Below are 23917 nucleotides of genomic sequence, written 5' to 3' on the forward strand. Positions count from 1 at the left end.
CAGGAGCCCTAAAATGCCCTTACTCTTTACCTGCCGATTTTATTTGAGATGTCTGTCTCGAGGAGCTGATTCTCAACGTGGATCACATCCTTCCTGAATGAAGGACGCTCACGGGGCATTCCTTGCTGTAGGAAGGGCCTGCCGCGAGTAGGGCTGCGGCCCGCTCACGGGGCAGTGCCGGTTTCACAACCTCCTGCACACCTTCCTAAAGCAGGGCTCCAAGTAGTGTCCACAAATTGGAAAACTCTCATTACGAATGTCAGATCTCAATAGCATACAAATTTATCTTTACAGGGCAACTCTAGTCCTGTAAAAGCTGAGCGAAAAGTACGCGCAGAAAAGATTGTAATGCAGCCCTGGGCCCGCTGTTCCCGAGGCCTGGGTGCTCGTGCTGCAGCCACCGTGTGGTGGTCTCCTGGCCAAGTTTGTTGGCTCTGAATGGAATGGCCACGGACCCTCAGTTCCCAGTGTGCTTTCTTTTTACCTTGAGGGAAGTAGAAACCTCCTGGATGCAACGTGCTCTGTGGGCTTCAGCAGGAGGGGCCGTTGAGAGCCCACTGTGATGCCAGATCTTCGGGACTGGAGTGTGGGCGGCGGTCGCTGGTAGAGGGGGGAGGGGACCCCTGCCCCACCCGCCCCCCCCCGCCTCTGCCGCCGTCGGCTGCCGATTTCCTGGCAGGTGCCGAGGTGTTGCCTCTGCTGTGGGTTGGAGCCCTGGCTCGGTGGTGCCTGTGTAGGAAGGCCGGGCAGCCTGGGACACACGCTCTATCCGCAGGCTTCTCAGGGCAGGGAGGGGGCCCGCGGAGCTGTGTGCACATCAGCCGACTGTCGCTTACTTAGCAAGGGGTTTCTTTGTTGGCCTTTTCCAGAGTCGTGCCTTCTCGGCCTGCGGCGGCTGCACCGGCCCTCCTGACTCCGGTGACCTGTAGCATTCCTGGCGGCCATCAGCTGGGGAAGGGAAGGGCCCCATATTTTCAATGAGGTTGGCATGTTCTTTTCACGGGGACACGTTTCTTTTTTACTGACAATTCAGAGCCACACAGTGGATACAGTTCTTTAGAGCAGGAGTGGGTTTCAGAAAAGGCAAGGAAACGTCCCATTTTGCTCTGACCTTGTGGTCCAGTGCGCAGACCGCGCGTCCAGATTTTGTCTGTCAGTGCCGCAGGCCCTTTCCATGGTAGTGTTCCACCGGTTGGGATAGTTACAGCGTAAGCAGTATTTTACTCCCCGTTTATGGTTCATTTGCTGGCTGTAACACGGAGGGAAGAATGTGCTGAAATGTATTAATTCCTGATTGATGGGCTGCCAGGGCATTGCCAGGGCTGCTGAAATCGTGGTTTGCCAGCCTGGCTCCTGGCAAGGCCGTGCCTGGGGAGTGACCACAGGCAGCCTGTACACAGGCGTGTGGGAATTGCTGCGGAGGCCGTGGCCATAAACCTCATTTTAGTCTTTGTGCGTGAAAGCCAGAAGCTGGGCACTGGGGAGGGCCACACCCCAGTCTAGCTGTGAGCTGGGTCAGAGGACTCCCAACTGGGGTGTAAGTAGCATGAAGGCACGAGTGGGGTTTGGGAGCTGATGTGTCTGAATGACTGATCGAGGACCAGGAATGGACAGTGAAAGCAGCTTACTCTTTCATCAATGGCCCCAGCCGGCATTGCCTTGTTGGCGCTGTCAGTGAGAGCTGGAGCGTCCATCAGTTAGAGCAGCGATCTCTTCCAATTAGCCGGCACTCTCACATCCTACATCATCTTCGCAAGAAAGGTGCTTGCAACACGGCTTTGTGCAAGGGAATTTCTTGGCTTCTTGCTGTGTTATCGCCAGTAAAGTGTGATGGCATCTTATGCAAGTAACCTCCCATTTCACCATCCAATTCGGGGGGCACATGGGCGGCCTGCTGGTTCTCATTTAGCACCAGGACTCGCGCCTTGGAGCCCAGCCCCCAGCCAGACTGTGAGCCACGCACGCGAGGGCCGGGCCATATTCCGCCGCGGCCCGCTGCTCCCCTTGCACGCCTGGCACACCATCTGGGCTCAGTGGAGCTCGTGGCTTCTCAAGGGCTCTGACATCTTCCGTCAGGTGGTTTTTCAGGACCCATTTATCGTTTCCTTCACAGACGATCTGTTTCCCGTTACTGGTATCGCAGTGGGTATTTTAAACGTTGACAGTTGACCAGTTTATAAAACAGGTGAATGCTGTACCTCATTATATGTTTTTGAATGTGTTTATGGCTAGTGCTGTTGACCATTCTTTATATTCTGAAGTGATTTACTTTTATAAGTAACTTTGTCGGGTAGTTTTCAGCAGGCTTATATATGTTTTCTCATTGCACAGTAATTTTTGGTAGAGTTTTCCCAAATGCAGATGTTTCCCCAATTTGTTCTACTTTCTCATTCTTTTCCTACTTGACACCATCTAAAATTTGTATATGGTGACGTAGACCCATTTTCCTTGTGTCCCGGGCTTTTTCCTTGAGAGGGTTTTTCTCACCTGCGCACACGAGCAGTCAGGAGTCTCTGGGGCTGAGACTGCAGTCTGGCTGTCATCATCACCCTGGGTGAGATGTCTGCTCACATGTTTGGGTGACATTTCAGCATGGGGAGCACCCCACATGCACCCCTTGACCCCCCTGGAGGTCGTGCACCCACGCTTTCAGGAACGCACAGTCTTGTGCTGGTCAATCTTTCTTTCCATTTGGCTGCATTATTAATGGTTTGAGTGAGACAGCATTTTGCTGATTGATTTAAAGACCCATTTATCCTTCGAGGAATTATTTTTGACTTAATTAGGTAAAGGGAGTAAATCAGTTTAATGGGTTGATTTATGATCAGTTTGCGCTCTCAGATTATCATGACTCAGGCAAGCTTACTGTCTGTATAAATGTCTGTCGTCTGCCTTCTGAAGGATGGGGGTCTTTCCGGTCCTCTGATGGCAACACAGCCCAGGAAGAAGGTAGCCTGCCCCTTTCTACTTCTGTTTCTTTGTGTCCCTAAATGCTGTGACTGTATGTGACTGAGCACTTTCGTCCTGTGATCCAACGAGAGGTCCCCAGCGCCTCAGGCGGCCACCGCGGGCTCTGAGGACACGCGTGTCCGTGGAGGTGTGGAGCGCGAGAGACGCGGGGACGGGGTGAGGCCCGCGCACCGGGACGCTGGGATCACACGTGCATCCCGCTTCTCCGAGACACTGTGTCTGCCGTTCTCCCAGGCAAGCTCAGCAGCCGGCAGAACTTTCTGGGGCCGTGTCACGTTAGGAAAGAGTTTGGTCTTCTTTTCAGAGAGCCCTGGGCTCTCGGAGAAGGGCAGCTGTTAGAGCCTGTGTGTCGTGCGTGATGGTGTTTGCGCGAGCACTCCCTACAGTGTGGACACTTGTTGATCTCAGCGTTGTCATTGGTAGAAGTGAGTCATGAGTGAGACTTGCTACATGGTCTTGAATTCAGCAGTAATTTGGATTTTTTCTCTTAACTGGAGAAATCAGGGTTAGACTCTTCCCACCCGTTGTTTATGGAATTACTCCTTCCTCCACCGTGAGCTCTTGGCTGGGTTCATTCACATGCTCAGCACATGTTTATCGAGTACCTGCCGTGTGCTGGGCCCTCGCGGGGGTGCTGGGGACCTGGGGAGTGCGGTTCTGCTCCCAAGGGACGCTTCCCGTTTAGCATAGGGAGAGCACGAGCAACCACCTGGTGTGTGGGGGTGCAGCTGGTGACCCTCGTGCAGGAAACACAGAGGACGGTGGTGCACGTGCTGGTGTGCCAGCGTGGGCCTTCTGTCCTCTTCTGTCTCATGGTGGGCGACGGATGGGCTCTCTGGCAGTCTGTCCTCACCAGAGGGGCATCGGCAGGGGGGCCCGGACTCTCCTTTGGGCCTCAGTAGTGGTTGGGGTTTGTAGACTCTGCTTGGGAACGTCTCCGCCGCCTCTGGCCTACTTTCGTTCCCATGGCACTGACCCCAGATGGGATCCCTTCTCTGCCTGCACCCCTGCCGGCAGACGCCCGTGCGAGGAGTTACCTTGACGCGCACCTGTCTCCAGGGCTCCTGCTTCCCTCCAGAAGGAGGCCCAGCTCTGGGGCCCGGCACCCGGGGCTGCAGGATGGTGTTCCTGCCTGGGTCCCGGGGACGCCCCACGGGTTTACTGCCTGGGTCCCGGGGACGCCCCCCCGGCGTACGGGCTCTGGGCTTTCCCGCCTTCCCATACGCCGCCTTCTTCCCCTTCTTGGGGAACGCTCGATTCCACCATCTTTCAAGGCTTAGCCCCAAGGCCACGCCTGCCAGAGCCCTGCCTGCCAGGGGGCGAGGACTCTGCTCTTTTGAACCTGCCGTGCCTCCCACCTGTCCCTTGTCACACTGCTCACTCGCCCTGTGGCCAGTTTTTCATTTACATCTCTCTATAAGTAAGTGGTCACCAAGCATGGTGAGTAAGCCCGGTAAACGGAGAATGGTGAATCAGGATCAGTGGGTGAGTGACGTGTCCCCGGCTTCCTCTGGGCTTCCTGCTGGCTTGTCCTCCGCCTTCCCCGAGCCCGGCTCCTACCGTGCAGGTCCTCCGCCCGTGTTAATACAGTCCACCCGTACTTCAGCCAGTAGCATTTTGGGTAACAGAAACTCCTCCTCGCAGCGTTATTAAAAAATCAAAGATCTAGTCAAGCCAAAGGACTGTTGTGAAATTAAAATTCTTCCCTTTACAAAAATGACATTAGAGAAGCAAGGATCATTAAAGAGACAGACTTTCCCTTCGCTGTCTGCCTCGGTACCCACGCAGGTGCAGGTACGGTCAAGGGTGCTCCTCCGCGTGGAGCCGGTAGCAGGGCGCCCCCTATGGATGGAGGGGCAGCTGTCCCACCAGCGCTGCCCCCCCCCCACCTGTGGTTTGTGTGTGGGGCTGGGGACCCCTGACTGTGGCCGCGTTGGGGTGGAGGTTGGTTCTTGTCGTTGGGGCCCGCCTGGGGCCGGAAGACTTATGGGTGGGTATGGCCACATCATGCCATCTTGCCTGCCCTGTAGTGAGCGCATCGCCCTTGGTTTGTCCTTGACTTGTGACCATGGTCTGCTGCTGTCCCATCGTGCGCTGACTGTACGTCTGTGGGCTACAGGTTTTCATCCACATAACAGAATTGGGAATTCTGATGGTGGCTTATTCGTAACCTTGAGTTGAACATTCTTTATATTAGCATTAAACATTCGTAGTGCTGAACCAATCTGATCATAACATTAGTTGTTTTTGCTGAGCCACGGAGTCCTGTGAATTTACAGTCTTGAGTTGCGGTACCGCTCTTACCATAGCAGGACTTTCCCCTCCGCCTTGGAACCCAAGTCTATGTAATTAAGTGCTAAAACCTCCATCACCAAAGTGTCAGGGTTTCAAATTTAAAACTCCCAAGTTGGGCCGTGCGAAAGATTAGACCGTAGAGTGATTCCAGCAAGCTTATGAAGTAGAGAGTATTTTTGATTACCAGTTAAGCTCCTAATTACGTGAAGAGGTTTATTGCAGGGTTTGTGCGATGCGGGTGATTAACGCAGTCATAACAGCCCCGGTGTGCTCCCCTCCCTAACCTGCGCTGCTCACCAGCAGGTGCCGGCTCTCACCCGAGGCTCATGCTTTGTGAGGCCAGCGGCCACACTTACCTCGGTGATCCATGCCGCGGGGTCCCTTGAAGTCACGGGGTCTGTTTAAATTTGAGGGATTTCTCCCTTTGTGATTACCAAGCCGCCCCGTTTGGTTCACCGCCAGGGAGAGCCTGGCCGCGTGCCGGGCCTTTTTACTTTCTCTCGCTCCCTGGTCATTACAGGATCCCAGCCTGTGCTACCGGGGCCGTTTCCGGGACCCACGCTGATGTTTCGTGGAGGTGGGCAGGCGTTGTCGTGGGCGCGGAGCCTCTGAGGAGGGAGTCCCCACGCGACCCAAAGCTCCAGTGAGCCTGTGGTGGTGACAGGCTCTTTTGCCCACCACAGGTTTTGTGACCAGGGGAGTGCTGTGGTAGCTGTGAGGTTGTGCCTCTCTAGAGTCGTAGAGGCACAGGTGGTCAGTGAGCGGCGACGGTCCCTCCCTCTCCTTGCAGAGTCGGAGGCCTCCGTCCGTGTCTCGCCCTGCCTCAGTGAGACCGAGAGGCTGACCGTGGTCAGCCTGACTCCGCTCCTGGCCAGGCTCGGCTGCTTCCTGGCACGCTGGTCTCCTGCAGGCCTTTTGTCAGGTGGGCGTGCTCACCTCCGCAGGCTGTTTCAGATGCCGTGGGCCTTGGCATAGGAGGACGCACTCTGCAGACTCTAAGAAGTGCTCCGTGCCTCGGTGGTGTCGGGCGCCACTGCTGTTGGTGACCAGCCTCATCACCCACATCCTTAGTTTGAGCCCATCAACCTGCCTCTTACTTACCCACTGACCTTACCTATTCTCTGGGTGTGGAAGCATGGACAAGAAATTTCTGCTTTTTGTCTACCCAAGGTAGTTTTTGGATATTGCAAGGTAGTACTTATATCCCACTGTGGTGTCTTCCTTACCAGGCTGAATGTTCTCCATTCTTTTATGAGTTCCTTATACCTACCCAGCCACCCACCCACCCGTCCATCCATCCACCCAGCTACTCAGCCGCACATCCACACATCCAGCCACCCACCCACCCACCTGAAGCACCCATCCACCTACCCACTGAATCACCCTCCTACCCATCACCCACCAATCCATCCTTCCACCCAGCCAGCCAGCTGCCCACCCACCCATCCATGCACCCACCAAACCACCCATCCATCCATCCACCCACCTACCCACCCACTCACCCACCCATCCACCTACCCACACACCCACCCATCCATCCACCTACCCACCCACCCACCCACTTATCCACTGACCCATTCACCCTTCTACCCACCTACCCACCTACCCACTAATCCATCCATCCACCCAGCCAGCCAGCCAGCCAGCCAGCCATCCATGGACCCACCAATCCATCCATCCATCCATCCATCCATCCATCCATCCATCCATCCACCTACCCACCCACCAATCTATCCATCCATCTATCCATTCACCAATCCACCTGTCCATCCACCCACCCACCCAACCACCAATCCATCCATCCATCCATCCATCCATCCATCCACCCACCCACCCACTAATCTATCCATCCATCCATCCATCCATCCATCCATCCATCCATCCACCTACCCACCCACCAATCTATCCATCCATCTATCCATTCACCAATCCACCTGTCCATCCACCCACCCACCCACCCACCAATCCATCCATCCATCCATCCATCCATCCATCCACCCACCCACCCACCAATCTATCCATCCATCCATCCATCCATCCATCCATCCATCCATCCATCCACCTACCCACCCACCAATCTATCCATCCATCCATCCATCCACCCACCCACCCACGCACCTCCCTATCCACCCACCCATGCACTGGCCCCTCCAGCCACCCACCCACCCAGTCTTGTGGGATAGTCATGACTGGCTCTGGATGTGCCAGTTGTGCAGTGCTGTTCACACTTTGTAGGATGGGAAGTACTGAATGCCAGATCCCCTCACCCTAATCATTCTGACCCCCAAAGGCTCCACGAGCTTCTCGGAGCACTTAGAAGGACAGTACCACCTCCCTTGGGAACTTCTTCTCTAGGGATGTTTATCTGTAGAAAAGATAGACCTTCGTGAAACCATCCCCGCTGCTTAAACAGTATTTTTCCCCCATTGCAAAAGTCGTAAGTGCTATGTGAAAATTTGTCGCTCTATTTATTCTCTACCCTTCTGTAAAAAGTAAAGAGTGGTGGTAGTTATCCCCTCCCCACCTTTCCCGGGGGCACCACAGTCCTGTCTCTGGCATCTTTCTGAGCAGTGTTCTCTGCATGAGTGTATGTACGACATGCAAAGGCGGGAGTTTTTGATAGAAATGGCGTTGTTGATAAAGATGGGATTATGTTACAAATTGCGTTTTCAACAATAACATGGCAGGGTAGCATTTTCAAAGAATTTATTTAAATTGTCTCTTAAAGCCTTTTTATGACTGGAGAAGGCGAGTGAGATATTCTGAAGTAGACGGCTGTTTTACATCATGTGCCTTCACGTGTAGTTGTGGTCCACGTGAGGCTGCTGACCTGCCCTGGGCTGGCCGGTGCCTTGTCTGTGTCCCCAGGTGCCACTTGGGTGAGCTGGGGCCATGTTGGCCTCCCTGCCGCCCGAGGCTTGGGGACCAGAGCTTGCCCCTTTCTCAGCTCGCGGCCCGTGGGGTGCAGGGCTCGGCCCTGAAAGGTGGTGTGCGGACAGCGTGGGAGGAGGACTGGGTGGTGCTCCCACGGTGTGGCACGTGCTGGCGGTGATGTTCGTGCTCACGGGACAAAGTAGGACACAGGGTCTGGTCCAGTTTCAAATGAAACAGGGTGGCCTAAATTCCATTAATTTCAGTCATGTGTTGGGCATAAACATGGCTCTCGAGAGTCCGCGCTACCCCTCCCTGGCCTTCTGGGGCCTGTGGTACCACCTGGCTGGGAGAAGGCCGTGGAGGGCGTGGAGGGGCCAGTCCAGGGGTGCTCTGTGTGGCACCCACCTCCCGTGGCAGCCGGCAGCCTCAAGCAGCTTGCGGGCTGTGTGGCGTGGGTCAGGATTAGCCAAGCCCAAATCCACGTGGCCCAGGGGGCTCGGCACCCCAGAGCCCCTGCTCTGGCCAGGCCCCTGCGGTGTGGTTTGGGGCGCCCCTCCGTGTGACAGCAAGTTCTGCTTGTTCTCTTTTTTCCTTGAATGTACCATTTCCTCCTTTGAATTGTTTCTTCTTTTGAACGGTGGGATTGCCTGGAATCCTTCTACTCCCGTGGTTTCCTCTCGTTGGCGATCTCAGCGGGCAGTGCGCCTGGCCTCTCCCCTGTCACTCGGCGTGGCACACGTTTGGGGGCGATGTCCTACGTGGCACAGGCTCCATGGCTGCCGGCCCCAGGGCTCCCCGGTGGCTCCGCGTTCAGGTTCCCTCCCCGCCTGGTGCCCCTCCTTGCCCCAGGGATGTGGAGACAGCATGCCCAGGGGGAGGCATGTACCTTTGGGTTAAAACCTGTCACAACCGTTGGCCATTTTGGGGTCTTGACTCAGAACCTGTGTCCGCCCCGCAGCGGTGAGGCTCCCGGGCCTCACGGTGGATGGTTCGGTAAGTTAGCGTCCCACCGACAGGACCTGTGCTAAACGTGCTGATTTTGCTCTTGGTGTGGTCCGGGCTGTGACCCCAGAAACCGCTGGTGCCCAGTCTCCTGCGGGGACCCCCAGGGGCCGGCAATGCCAGCCTCGGGAGTCTCTGTAGTCGGCTCTGACCCTGTGACTGCGGCGTAGGGCTTCTGGAGTGTTCTGTGCTGCCCTCTGTGCCTTCCCCCATGTGGGCGGGCGTCTTCCCTGGGAGGGTGGACATTTAACTCACTGTGATAATGAGGGTCATTCCCACTCTCTGAGCTTTTGGAAGACAGATCGGCACAGGGTTTCTCTGGGTTAAATGCCATTACCTCATCACCTTGAGGAGTAACAAATAGCCCGTTGTGGGAAGTGACACGTAATGGAGGCTGCCCAGCCGACAAGCCAGCTGGGCAGACAGAGAAGGGTCTCCGAGGCCCGTGCGTGTCAGCCTGCCGCCTGTGCCCTGTGCCTCTGCGCTGGGGGCCCTGCTGCCCTGGGAGCCCGGGGAGGGCTGGAGGCCAGGCAGGCTTTGTTTCCCTGCTGTGACAGCTGAGGGGACATCTCGGCGCTTTGAAGGCCCTCCAAAGAGGGGCTGTTGATGGCAGACGTCTCAGGAGGAGTCCCCTGATGATTGTCACGGAGCCCGCCCCCGGGACTGGACGGTAACATCAATCCGCTCTAGTTTGCTGGGACGTTGGATTGATTCCGCCCAAGCCAGAGGAGGCCACTTACACTCGTGCCTGCGAGCTTGATCTTCCAGCAGGACGGCGCCATGTCGGGCAGACCTCGTGCGCTTGGCCAGTGAGCCCCGGGAGACCCAGTTTCCTCCCCTGTAAACAGGAGGAACGGATGCCTCCAGACGTCCCGAGCCAACATTTTCCGCGGTGGGGCTCCGTCGGAGGGTGTGCTCAGGCCAGACGTTGGCCTGCGGGGACAGCCGAGTGTGAGGCCAGGCGCCTCGCCGGGCTGCACCGGGGTGAGGCAGAGGGGTGCCCGGGTGTGGGAGGGAGAGTGTCAGCCCCGCGGGGCAGCTGGGGACAGTGCACGTGTCACGGGCACGCGCAGGCTGGGAGGAGGGAGCTCAGAGCTGGCCCGGCCAGCCTGGGGACTCTCTTCAGCACATCCCGTGTTGGGAGGGGCTCTGGACTTGGTGGGGGGGCATTGCCTCTTACTCACCTCTGCACTCCAGGCCCTGGAGTGTAGGGACAGCGCCACCACACAGAGATCACTGCCGCCTGTTGTCGCATGACCCCAGTGTGGGGACAGCCCGGTGTCCCACAAGGGACAGGGGTAGGCAGTGTGGCTCATGCGTACATCGCAATGTTATCCTACCCTAAAGAGGACTGAACAGAAGGCTGGCACAGGCTGCGGCCTGGATCCGCCCCGGGAACTCGGTGCTGAGTGATGGACGCCAGCCACACGGCCCCTGTGCTGTGCGGTCTCGTTACCTGAAATGTCCGAGCAGGAGGACCCACGGAGGCAAGGCACCGATTGCTGGTTGCCAGGCGCTGGGGGAGTGCCTGCATATAGGCTTGCTTGGGGGTGGTTGAGAATGTTCTGGAATTATGTGATGGTGACAGTTATCTGACTCTGGGAGTACGCTAAAACCCACTGAATCGTGTGCTTTAAAAAGGTGGATTTTATGGTACGTGAACCGCGTTTCCATAAAATAAACCCCAAACCAACCAGAACACAGAAGGGCTTGTTGAATGAGCGAGGGAGTTGAATGGGTGAGGGGGACGGAGTGACCGTCTGGTCACAGTCCCTACACACGTGCTCCTGGGCGCCCTGGGGACTGAGAGCACAGTTGGCCAGGACACGTCTTCATGAGTGTGAACCCTGTGGGGCCTGCCTGTGGGGACCCGCGTGGCCCGCGTGGCCCGCGTGGAGGGCCTGGCCGGGCTTTGGCACCCGGACGCCCCCCGGCCTGTTTTTGCCATCGTGCGTGTCGCTGCGAGCAGGGAACGAGTGGAGGGTGGCTCCAGTGGCTCTGGCGCGAGGCGAGGCGGTGTCAGGGAGCCTTCCAGGAGCCGCTGCTCGAGGCCTCCTGCGGCGCGAGCCCCAGCGCCCTCTGGGAGCGAGCGTGGCATCGTGGTGCCGTGGGGGGGTCGCGGACGCGGGCTCTGGGCCGCGCCCGCTGTTTGCGCCCCGTTTCCAAGGGTGCAGCGCTGGTGATAACAGACGGGTGACGGAGGTTAACGAGCTCGTCCGCGTGAACAGCGGAGAGGAGCGCCTGGCGGCCAACAGCTGCTCAACAGGTGTTAGCAATTATTACTCTTATAATTATTGTCATTTCTGCCCACTTAGAACTTTCTAAATATATTCTCAGTGGAATTGCTTCTTTTCTTAAAGATTTGCCTTGCAAAGATGCCGTGCATGTTGGCAAAATAAAACAAAAGTAAATAAAAAAGTAGAATACTCAATTTTTGAAACATTTAGGAGTTTCATGCTGGAGGATAGCAGTTTTTATAAGGATCTGAAATTAGTCCTTTCAAACTTCTGATAAACCATTTCAATCAGGCATCTGTTTTGCATTTTAAAAGTTTTTTTTTTAATGTGTATTTTTGAGAGAGAGAGAGAGAGAGGGAGAGAGAGAGAGAGAGAGGCACCAAGTGCTCGAGCGTGTGAGTGGTGGAGGGCCAGAGGGGGCAGACAGAGGATCCGAAGTGGTCTCTGTGCTGACAGAGAGCCCAACGCGGGCTCGAACTCACAAACCGTGAGATCGTGACCTGAGCCGAAGTCGGACGCTTAACTGACTGAGGCTCCCAGACGCCCCACGTTTAAATTTTCTCTCTGGGTTTTTTACCCTCGAAGAGAGAGGTTGCTCAGAGCACCGTCCCCTGTTCTGCACGCACGTCCTCCGCTGCTTCCTGGGTGTTCGCCTGCAGCACCGGGGCCTCCGCCCAGCGTGGCTTTGGAAACTCTAACCTTGGAGACCAGGGTTTAGAGAAATTATTGTCTAATGAGTATGTGACTGTGTGAGAAGCAGGATTTTAAACATCTTACGAGAAAACTTTCAGATCTGTGTCAGGAATAAGTAATCTATTTTAGGCCCTCTCTGATTAGGATGCAAAATGCCTGAGAAGCAATAATTTACAATATATTAATTATGTTAATTAATTGGAGAAGACTCAGCATATTAATTACCTGCAACTAACTAGGTGTTAAAATTGAGAACCAGTAGGTGATGAGGGGGAACACTTGGAGGCGTGTAGCCGGAGCGGGGCAAATGGGCCCCGGCCCGACCTTGGGTCTCAGACCGGCCCCGCCCCTGCCCCTGCCCCGCCCTGTGGTGTGTGTCCCGTGGGTTAACCGCTCGCTGTCTTTTCCATGCTTCCCGGCCCACAGAGGAGGAGGACGTGGATGCCGCCGACGTCTCCCGCGTGCCCGCCGACGTGCTGCGTGACGTGGAGGCCGACACGTACTGGTGCATGAGCAGGCTGCTGGACGGTATTCAGGTGAGCCCCTGCCGGCCCGGACCCCAGGCAGACGCCGCTCCGGTCTGAAACCAGGGCCACCGGGAGCCCTGGGCCTGCCACCTGCCTCCGTGCCCGGCTTGGCCGCTGCTCCCCTCGGAGGCCTCCGTTTCTACACCCGGGCGCGTGTCTCCTCTGCGGGATGACGGCTCGTGAGAGACCCCGTGCGTGCGCGCCTGCATCTGGAGACGGTGCCAGCAGCAGGGCGCGGCAGGGCTCCTAGAGGGTGGGGCTGTCCCCTCGCCTGCAGAGTCTGGTCCCCGCACACTCCCCTCTTTCCTGCTCTGCTGCCCGTGACGCCCAGTGGCACCGGCACCAAATGTAGGCTGTCTTCAGTGAGCCGTTTCGCCGTCCACACGCGGAGAACTGGATTCAGGGCCACCCGCCCTTCACGGGGCACACGGTTTAGGCCTCAGCCTCTCCCCTGTTGCCCTGGGCCTAGGAGCAGCTGGCCCTGAGGGGTCTGATCGTCCCAGGAACCGCAGCTGGGCCTGGTCCCACAGGAGGAGCAAGCTGGTCTCTGTGGACTTGGTGTCTGTCAGACCGATGGCTGGGATTTCCCCAGAAAGGCTGTGGGTCTCCCCGTGCTGGGGGTGGTTTTGGGAAAGTGGTTTGGGCGAAGAACCCCACGCAGAGCAGGAATGAGGACTGGGGCCTCTCGGCGTCGCAGGAAGTGGCCGAGGACACGGACCGCGGCCCGTCGTAGGTGCGTTGTGTGCCTGCGCACCTTTCCTAGATGCGTGCTTTGTGCCGGGTGCCGCACGCCGCCCTGGGGAGGGACGGGAGTGTCAGCCTCCCCGGAGCTCAGTGTGGGACACAGGGTAGACCCAAAGGGGTGTCGTGAGGATATTGAGACGCGTGCTCCTGAGGACCCGATTCGGGAGTGCAGTGAGACCTGGAGGGTGACGGGGGCGGTGGGGGAAAGGCCGGAGCAGGGTTTGGCTGCTGGAGGTTTTCCGAGGGACCCCACGGGCTAGGTTCATCTCAAAGACGGCTGCCCCAGGGACGGAGGCTGTGCGGGCGTCTGCGCGCTGTGCCGGGACCCCTTCTGTCACAGGTGAGTAGGGGCACTTCCGCCCGAAGAGAGAAACTCGTGGGGTGTGCTTGTCGGGCTGGCTTTCCTGACCGTCGTCGCGGCGCCGTGCCCGGCGCCCGTACCTGCGGAGGCCTCAGCTCGGCTGCTGGCTTAGAGGTGGTCCGAGTGAGGCTCCCACACGGGGGGGACCTCGAGAGTGGGGCCCGAGGCTTAATTTGAATGAAGTAGCCAGAATGATTGTGCCGGAGAGGACAGCGTGGGTTCCTGTTACCTTTGATGACCGCGGAGTGACAGAGCGGGGGAGGGTCCTGCTGCAGTTGAGGACCGGGAGACTTGTTTGCATCTTGCGGAGAAAAAACCGCCTGCCGTGTTCTGGCCCAAGCGTCGATGTATCATTTCCCTACATTGTTTGATGTTTTCATATGTTTTGGTCTTTCTCCCAAAACTGAAGACGTTTTTGTCCCCTTTCGAAAACAGATTGAATCATAATGTGAGACTTTATCGATTTCAAATGTCACTCCTCTGACCTTGAGGGATGGAATTTCTGCCATTTAAATGCAGGATCATCCTGTTTATGTTTGTAAATAAAGTCAGTTCACCCTGGAAGCGACACTGGCTTTTCATTTGTCACCTGAGGCTTGCTGTCCGATGAAGGGGCTTCTCGACAAGGGTGGCCTGTGCACGTGCGTTCACCACGCTCCACAGGCCGACGGGAGCCATGCGGTCCTCCCGTGGGCAGTGTCAAGGGGCCCGGTTACCAGCTCCAGGGGGCTTGGGGAGATGGGTCATTCCCTGAGATGGGCCAGCTCGACCGGGGGACTGTTTCGTGTGTGCTGGTGCCCCTGCCCTCTCGTTCGTACGAGTGCAAGGGTCTGAGCTGACAGGAGTGGGGGGGGGAGGACGGACCGAGACATCAGCGCCCTGAGGGGCTGGGAGCTTCTGTCGCTACCCCACCTGCGGCATCACTGGCTTCCGCTGCCCCGCTCCCTCTCTTGCTCCTGGACCTGCCCCGCCCTCGCCACTCTCTGGAGACGCAGGAGCCGTCTTCCTCCAGCACCTTCTCGTCCCTTCACTGCTCGGTTGCCGGGCACTGGGAACACCGTGGGGCTTTGTTAAGTGCAGGCTCTCAGCTTGGTTCCCTGCATTTTAGGAAGTTGTGCGAAATCCACATGGCCAGAGGGGCTGCAGGGACGCAGAGTCGCTGGGCCAAGTCGGTGTGGCGGCTCCCTCACCAGTGATTGGGCTTCCCGTGGTCAGTGGCAGTCACGGCGGGACAGGGGTGAGGCAGTGACAGCCCAGCGTGCCCTCGGTGGTCCTCGGCCTCACGGCAGAAACGATGTCACAGCCCGAGAGAGCCCACGCAGAGAGATCCCTTGCCGGGGATCAAGGAGCACGTGTTGGGACCCACATTTGAGCCCTGAAGCCTGCGGTTTTCTACTCTGCTGTATGACCGTGTCCAGCTAGAATCAGGGGAAGTGACTGCCGTCGTGCTGGATAAGTTCTGGAGGGCAAACGCCACATCTGCTCATTTTTCTGGAGACGTAGCTGTGGTTCGGCTCCCCTTGGGGCCTCGGTCTGAGACTCCGTGTTCTGCGTTTGGCCACGGCGTGGCACACACCCGCCCTGTACAGGTGCCGCACGCGGTTGCCTACCTGCTGTCCCTGTGGGATGTGTCTCCTGGTGGCCAGGGGTGCGGCCAGAGGACTGCCGATGGAGGACGGAATTCTAGGGGTTCTGGGGGTGGGGGGTGGGGGCTCTGGCCCCAGGAGGACGGCAGACCAGGACCAAGGAGACGCCGCTTGCTCCCAGCACGTGCCTGGAGGCGCTGGGTGATGTTGAGCAAAAATCGGCTGAAATGCATAGACTCATTGGACTCCTCGGTGAGGGAAGTCCTCCGGAAACGAGGAGTAATGACCCCACCGGTGGACGCTGGTAAACTTGAAGCGAGTTATCAGACACGGTAACGCATGAAAGTTTAGGTGTTATTGCCCTGGCCCGGTATGCAAGTAAGACAGAACTTCTCCTGCGTGGGAAGTCTGGGTGCTGCCCAGAAACCGAGGTGACACAGTTCTCCTGTCGAGGCTCTCCAGCTTCGTGTCTCAGTCTTTTTTTTAAATTTTTTTTTACGTTTATTCATTTCTGAGAGAGAGAGAGAGACAGAGCATGAATGGGGGAGGGGCAGAGAGAGAGGAAGACACAGAATCTGAAGCCGGCTCCAGGCTCCGAGCTGTCAGCACAGCACAGGGCCCGACGCGGGGCTCGAACCCACGGACCGCGAGATCCTGACCTGAGCTGAAGTCGGACGCTCAACCGACTGAGCCACCCAGGCGCCCCTCGTGTCTCAGTCTTAAAGAGTCCTGAATTGCACAAAGAGCTTTTACCCCCATGGGTTAATTCTCACAATCCTTACTGTGTTAGAAACTCAAATGGCGATAATTTGAACATATTTATTAGTTTATCCAAAAATAACAACGATGAACGCGTTACGTGCTGTTGTAAGTAACGTATCTCTATGATGAACTAATGTTTTCACAATATAGCTATTTAGAGGACAGGCACTGTACTTCTTTGTGGGAAGACTCTGTAACGTGACTGAAGACCGTGGCCTTCTCACGTGTGCTTCCGTGCTCAGTCTGTTGTGATGTGTTGTTTTTGATGGGACTGTGTGAAAACAGCCCAGCCGCACACAGGGAGGTCGTTGGAGGAGGGAGAATTTCCATAGTCCTTTCCGACGACCGTGGATGTTTTCTCTTTAACACTGTGACGCGGCTTGTCAGGTGGCAGCTTCCTAAGGTTGCTGCCGTGTGACATCGGAAGCCACATCAGTGAACGTTTTGTACGAAGTTACATTAAAATCCATTGGCCTGTCCTGCACTCCGAGCGGATGTTTTGCCCTCGTGCGGTTCTGTGACATCAGACGTTGGCCATTTGGAGAAGGTCGGATGTCTGGGGTGTGCAGATCTGGATGCCGACACGCTCCCCCACATGGCGTCAAAAACTCCCGCTTGTTGTATTTACTGATGTCTTATGAGAAGAACCTGTTGAACACAGAGCGGCAGATAAAAGTTCTTCAAAATTCCGATTTGGGCTTAAAAGCTCAAATATTATTATCGGCAACACATACTGTAGATTGTTTTTGTTGAAGCGACAGTCTTTGTTCATTCTTGAGAAAATGTCTGCCAAAAACCCAAGTTTGAATAACCAGTTTGCCTGTTAGTCATTTTTCGCTAGTTAAAAAAAAAATGACGTTTCTTGAAAAATGTATCTAATTCAGCTCACAGCCCACATAATTGTACCAGGTGCTTTTTGGGGAAGAAGTCACCATTCTTTTGGTTTTCTGGTTCTTCCCGCTTTGCCACGTGGAGTTTGGAGAAGATGTTTACTCAAGGGTTGAGATTTGATGCGATTGATCATAAAGTTAAGAACTTTTCCTACTTCATCAAGGACATCCTTCAGTGAAATTGCCTTCTGTTTATGTTTTTCACCGAGAGCGTGTGGCAGCGTTGCTGTTATTAGGAACGCGGCTTTGATCCCAGAGACCACTTGAAAGGGTCCCCGGGACCACGACACTTGGCTGGCAGCCCTGGAGAAACACTGCCCGAGGGGCCGCCCCGCCCTGTGGTTTTCCCGCAGAAAAGCCCCCTGAAGACCAGCTCACGATAGAGAAAGCATGAGACCGAGAAGGCGTGTGCCACACGCACACAGCTGGCCCTGTGATTCGGAGGAGGGATGTACCCCAGGGACCTGACGTCGACAACAGCGATGGGAACAGAACCAAAACATGTGGAGCTTTCAAACAATGCACATGAGGAATAAGGCTCCGAAGAAACAGATTTTAAAAAAGAGCCCAACAGAACTTCTAGCAACCGAACTTGCCGTGGTTAATCTTCAAAATTCCGTAGATACAGCAGAAGAGAGGATTAGTTAATAGAATGACAAGGTTCTGGGGCGGTGGGGGGGGGGCAGTACTGAGAGAGGGCACGGATTTGGAGGAGAGGTTTGGGCACGAGAGAAGGAACAATAGTTCAGGAATGGGAAAACACGCTGCGGGAGCCTCCTCGGGTAGCTGGTGGTAGCCGGGAACTTTCCAGCACCCACGGGTGCTGGAGGAATTAAGATACCGCACCCGGAGAAACGAGTGAAGCCACTAAACACGGGAGGTCAGAGAAGACATTACAGGATCAGCCGGCGATGGACAGGTGATTCACTTGGGTAGATGGTTCAATGGGAAACAGGCTGCATCCGGAGCAGCAGAGGCCACAATGAGGTGGGACGTGTTTGGTGTTCTGGAGGAGAGTAGCTGTGAGGCCAGCTTGGATTTACGAGCGGGATCCAGCTCTATGCCACTTATGAGACCCTCACCTGAAACCTAGGATTACACGACGGCAGGAAGGAAGGGATTGGGAGAAACACAACAGGTCAGCACTAACCAGGATAATAGCCAGGCAGTGGCGTAGCTCTTATGCAGCTATTAGATAAAATAGATTTTAAGGTGGAAAGCATTATTTGGGATAAAGAGCATCACTGCCGAGGGATAAGTGGATAAATTTACCGGGGAAGACGCAATCCTGAACGTCCGCTTTGACGACATTTTGCGTGTGTGTGTATATAACTGTATCTTGTGAGTATGTGCGTGGAGGGCCGGCGGGGAAGAGGAGAGGCGGAAATGTGTAAGGAGCGCTAGAAGACACTGGCCATGTCAGACGCTGTCTGAGTTGTTTGCATTTAACTGTTCGTTACCTCAGTTTCCCTGCAGCGTGTCTGTGAATGTCTCCCACGGTGGGACTGGTAAGTTGCAGAGTTGGGCTTCAGACCCTCGCAGCCTGGCTCCAGGTTTCCTGCCCCTCAGTGACTGGCAGGTCAAGCAGACGAGAATTTGAAAGATCACGGCATATTTGCGCCACGGACTTAATAGGTTGAGCTACTGGCCACATGTGGAACATCATACCTCCACGCACAGCGAGCTCGCGTTCTTACAGCGGGCGTGGCACGTGATAAAAACGGCCAGCTGGCTGTGACCACGGAGCACCGGGTGGGGAGATAGGCGCTCCCGCTGGGAGTGGACTCATCGGACTCCCCGGGGAACAGGAGAGCGGCCCGAGTCCACGGCTGGACAGCTGGGTCGGCTTTGGCGGCTCTGAGAAAGGCCCATACTTTGGTCGTCCCAGGTCATTTCCTGCTCACCCGTTTCTGATGGATGGTGTCTTCCACTAGGTTTTGTTGAGAGCACGTTTTGTTTGTTTGTTTTAAATGCTTATTTATTTTTGATAGTGTGAACAGGGGAGGGGCAGAGAGAGAGGGAGACACAGAGTGTGAAGCAGGCTCCGGGCTCCGAGCCGTCGGCACAGAGCCCGACGCGGGGCTCGAACCACAAACCGTGAGATCGTGACCTGAGCCGAAGTCGGACGCCCAACCGACTGAGCCCCCAGGCGCCCCGAGAGGATGTTGTTTTTATTGCGGGGCATTGATGCTGGGAGAAGAGAAACACGCTCAGGGACGGTGTGTTGGGCCAGGTGGCGGCGGGACGGGCAGGGAGGGCTGGGCCAGGGGAGAGCGCCGGGCAGGCTCTGCAGGCCTCGTCCGCTGTGGTGCCGCCGTGAGCACCGTCAGCGGGGTGGGGGCGGTGGGGTTCCACGCTGCCTCCTTGGGGTCGCTGGGGAGTGTCTGGGTGTTTCGGGGGTTGCTGTGACGGGGGGGTGCCACTGGCAGTTGGAGGGCAGGTTATCAGGGTAGTAACCGTCAGGCAGGGCACACACAGTCCTGCCCGGGGAGGAACCTTCACAGTACCCCATTAAGAGATGCGACGTGGAAAGAAGGCTGGGTTTACAGTCAGCACATCTGGGCAGATGTCTTCGGCTCGTGTGACCCCGCTAGTTACTCTGATTGATGGTTTTGTCTCGAGAAGCGGACGCAGTTATGAGGAAATCCTGTGTCTGGTGGTGAAGCGGGGGTGGCTTGGATCCGCCCGGTGGAGCGTGCCATGGGACGTTTCCACAGCGCGGGAGGGTGGCCCGGGCAGGCTGGGCGCAGACGGGGGTGACAGCGCGTGCCTCTTCTGTATCTTCTCGGCTTCAGTGGTGACTGTCCTCAGCGCTGGGACTGTTTCTGCGGGGTCCTTCCTCAGTCGTGCAGTAGCTGTGATTGTAAACGCCTTTTCAAGATCAGATGTTTTATTTAGGGAAACGCTCTATTTCATTTTCCTCCTCAGTTTCTCTTCTTTCACAGCCGGGCTTCTTTCTGCCCTTTTCTGCGTTTTTGCTCTTGGCGGGCCTTGTTCTCCGGGCGCGTGAGGCGGCCGGCCGGAGAGATCTGCTTTTTGAGAATAGTCTGGTGGGCCATTATTCCTTACAGTGGCTCCACTGAGGGCGTTTCCAGCGGTCTTTGAGATCGGTGGCCAGGCGTGGGGGAGGCGTTTTGGTGTGGCTCATAGGAGTCCGTCTGAACCCCTCTGGGCCGATGGGCAACCTCCGTACGGGGGGCTGCCTTCCGGCACGATGCGGTGTCCGTGCCCAGGGGCCGGTTCCGGACGTGGCTGTCTGCTGCCGGAAGCTGCTGGGGGAGCAACGCGGCCAGGGGGGCCTTCCCGGCTTTTGGGGGGATTCTTCTTGTGCTTTTACCCGTGTGTCTTTTTTTTTTTAAGTTTTTAAAAAAAATGTTTTATTTATTTTTGAGAGAGAGAGCGTGTGCACAAGCAGGGCAGGGGCAGAGAGAGATGGGAACAGAGGATCCAAAGCGGGCTCTGTGTGGACAGCAGTGAGTCTGATGCGGACCTTGAACCTGCAAACTGTGAGATCATGACCTGAGCCGAAGTCAGATGCTTAATGGACTGAGCCACCCAGGCGCGTCCCCCCCGCCGTGTTCCCATCTCACTAACAGCACCAGTACTGGGCTGTCTGGAGCTATTACTTGTTGAATTACGGCTTCCCTGTTTGCCTCCCCTGGAGTCACACTATTACTCTTGGATTCATTACTTAACAGGACAGCTTTTTTGAGTAGAAAGGAACCGTTGCCTTTTATAATTAGTCATTTACATTTCGTATCCTTGGGGAAGAATCATTCAATTCTGAGAACTGGTTGGTGGCACGGGGGAGTGATGGGGATGCTGGGGAGAGGGACCGCATTATCCTGGAACTTGTCGGAGAGAAGGCGGGGGAAGCGTGTCAGGGAAAGTGACGGCCCCAGGGGCTGCGGCGCATTCTGTCCCTCAAATGCAGCCATTGTGCGCCAGCTGTTGGCGGGAACACCAGCGAGGAGAAAAGGGACAGACATATCACGGGAAAACAGAGCGGGTACGGGGAGCCCTTGGAGAGCTTCATGCTCCAAGAAGGAGAGGGGCCCACGACCGGCTTGGAAGGTGGCCCAGGATCCTTAGAAATGAGCTTCGACAGCCAGAGCCCGGGGTGGCCAGAGGTCTGGGGACATTGTTCTTTCCCAGCTAAGCCCAATGGAAGCCCCAGAGGTGAGGGGCTGGTCTGGTGCCTGGAAAGGTGGCCGAGGGGAAGGCGGTCCACTTGGCCCTGATTTGGTTCCATCTTCTCCCGGAAGGAGCGGCAGGGCCGTCATGCGGAAGGACGGAGAGGCTGGCCTCGTGCCCAGCCCCGTGGAGGGAGGAATGAAGAAGGCGGCCCTGGTCCACGTAGACGTGTTCCTGTCTCCAACACTAGATGAATCATGCTCCGTGTGGGGGAGAATCTTGAGAGGTGTGATTTTAGAGCCCTCGCCGATAAAATTGAGAATTCTTGGCAACATTCTGGAAAGGGTTATTAAACAGAGAAGACTGTGTTGGTTACTGGGCTGCAGCAGAAGATTCATTAAGAATGAGTCATTGAGCAGCAAACAATTTAGAAATGAAAATTAAAAAAAAATTCAATTCACAATAGCATTGAAAAATGTAAAATCTGTGTTGTTGCCTGAATGAATAGTTCATCCCTTTTAATTACCAAGTAGTAGTTCCCCGTTCGAAGAGATCCCGGCCTGTGTGTCGGTCCGCCTCTCGGTGCAGGCCGAGGCTGTTTCCGGCCTTTGGCTGATGCGAGTACACTTTCCGTGAACATTCGTGGGCACGTCTTCCTGCTTGGCATGGGCTCCGTTTCTCTTGGTCAGCGCCCAGGGGTAGACGTGGCGGGTCGTGCTGTGGGGGTGTACTTAGGACCCCCGGAGGGGGCCCTGCTGTCCCGCACACCCAGCAGCGGTACATGCGAGCTTGGGCTGCGCCTCTTCTCAGCAGCACCGTCCTTCTCTGGCTTCTCTGCGTGTGCTGGATGGCGGTCTTCTGTGAAGCTACGTGCGTGTACGGGGCACCTGGCTGGCTCCGTCAGGGGAGCGTGGGACTCTTGATCATGGGGTCGTGGGTTCAAGCCTCACGTTGGGTGTAGAGATTGCTTAAAAATAAAATCTTAAAAAAAATTCTTTTTAAAAAAGATATGTATGTGTGTGTATAGAGAGTGGGGGGGTTAGTGGGAACATATTTTCCCCAGGTTGGTGGTAGATCGCTCCTTTTTTTTTGAAAACGGTTTTTCATGATCGGAAAAATGTAATTTTGGCAAAGTTGAATTTATCATTTTTTTCTTCTTTGGTAATTATTTTCTTTGTGTCCTAAGTAAAAATCCTTCCCTACTCCCAGGATGCCAGGGTATTCTCCTAGGTTTTTCTTCCAGAAGCTTTATAATTTTTGGTCTGACTTCAAGGTTTATCATCTAACTTGACTTAATTTTTCTGTATGGTGTGAGGAAGGCATCAGAGTTTATTTTTAAAATATAGGGTATCCTAGTTTCCTAGTTAATGTAGCACATTTGTTGAAAATAGTTTTTTTGCCCCCAAAATAGATTGCTTTGGTACTTTTTCTGCAAATCACATGATTGTGTAAGTGTGTGTGTATTTTTGGACACTCTTCCTGTTCGGTTGTTCTGTTAATGGATCTTTATGCCAGTACATGCTGTCTTAATTACCGTAGCTTTTCTCAAAGTCCAGTAGAGAAAATCCTCCAACTTTGTTCTTTTTAAAATAAATTGTCATGCATATTTTTGCTCCTTTACATTTTTACATAAAGTTTACCGGTAGCCACTTCCTACCAAGAAAGCCTTAAAAAAGCAATAGGAGCTGGGGTTTGAATGGGATTATGTTGAGTCTATATGTCAATTTTCCCAGAATTAATAGTATTAACTATATCGAGTCTCTTAACATAGATAGACATGTTAAAATTTATCCTCACAAACATTTTGTGATTTTCAGTGTATCTTGTTAAATTTGTTTCTAAATAGGCTGGGTTTTTTTTTTTTTTTTGATGCTCCTTTCAGTGGTATAGCTTTGTTTGTCAATTTTGTTTTTCAGTTTTTGCTGCTAGTATAAACAAATACAATTGGTTTTGTAACCTGACATCCTTTTCTAGCTAGTATTGTTGTGTAACAAGTTGCTCCAAATTTCTTGACTTAAAGGAACTAATTTATTTTGCCCACAAGATGCTTTCGGTCAGGATTTCAGTTAGGGCATGGCATGTAGTGCTTACCCATGTGCCACAGTGTCTGGAGTCTCAGGTGGGAAGACTTGAAAGTCGGCACAAGTTGATGCCTAGGGGCTGGAATCACCCAAAGGCTCACCCATTTACGTGTGAGTATCTGGTACCTGGGCTTGGCGGTGGGGAGGGGGGGAGGCTTGATACAGGAGTGGCATGATCACATAATAAAAGAGCATGTGGGATAGGAGACACTGTCATGGTCACTTTTGGAAAATGTAATGTGCCACACCTTTCTGGTGATCTTGCTAAATTCACTTAGTCATTCTAGGAGCTTTTTGGTAGATGCCTTAGGAGTTTCTCTGTTCACAACCATGTCATCTGCAAATAAAGAGAGTTTTACTTCTTTCTATATAACATACATGGCTTTTTTTTTTTTCCTTTCTTGCCTTATTGCATTGTCAAGGTCCTCAAGTGATGAGAGCAAACTTTTTTACATCCTCCCAGATACTGGTGGGGAGGGTGAAACATTCAGGCTCTCAGCATTAAGTCTGATGGTAGCTGTTGGCTTTTTGTGGATGCCCTTTTTTGGGTGGTTGCTGACAGTCCAAATCCCACAGACAAGGAGTCTATATTTTTAATAAGCACCCTGGTTTATTTGAGGAATGCTGGCAAATAATGGAATAAGAGGTTGAGGACAGAATTCTTAAGATCTGGTAGAAGAAGACCAGGACAACAGATTCTGGTTTGCTCTGCTGAGTCTTTTAAATTTTGAATTGGTATTTTGTCAAGTGCTTTTTCTTCT

General features: G+C 54.7%; 1 protein-coding gene across 3 annotated transcripts in view; it reads left to right on the top strand.

Moving 5' to 3' along the window:
- Positions 1-23917, top strand: part of TBC1D22A (TBC1 domain family member 22A) — a 323216-nt gene that overhangs the window by 170213 nt on the left and 129086 nt on the right. For all 3 annotated transcript variants that reach the window (XM_047065603.1, XM_047065604.1, XM_047065605.1), the window contains exon 9: positions 12498-12607. In XM_047065603.1, the coding sequence (XP_046921559.1) occupies positions 12498-12607 (110 nt within the window). The remainder of the gene's footprint in view (positions 1-12497; positions 12608-23917) is intronic.

This window comes from Lynx rufus, unplaced genomic scaffold, assembly GCF_022079265.1.
Source record: "Lynx rufus isolate CCGP_SWC_20201006 ecotype Redwood Valley unplaced genomic scaffold, mLynRuf1.p SCAF_7, whole genome shotgun sequence".
Taxonomy (NCBI): domain Eukaryota; kingdom Metazoa; phylum Chordata; class Mammalia; order Carnivora; family Felidae; genus Lynx; species Lynx rufus.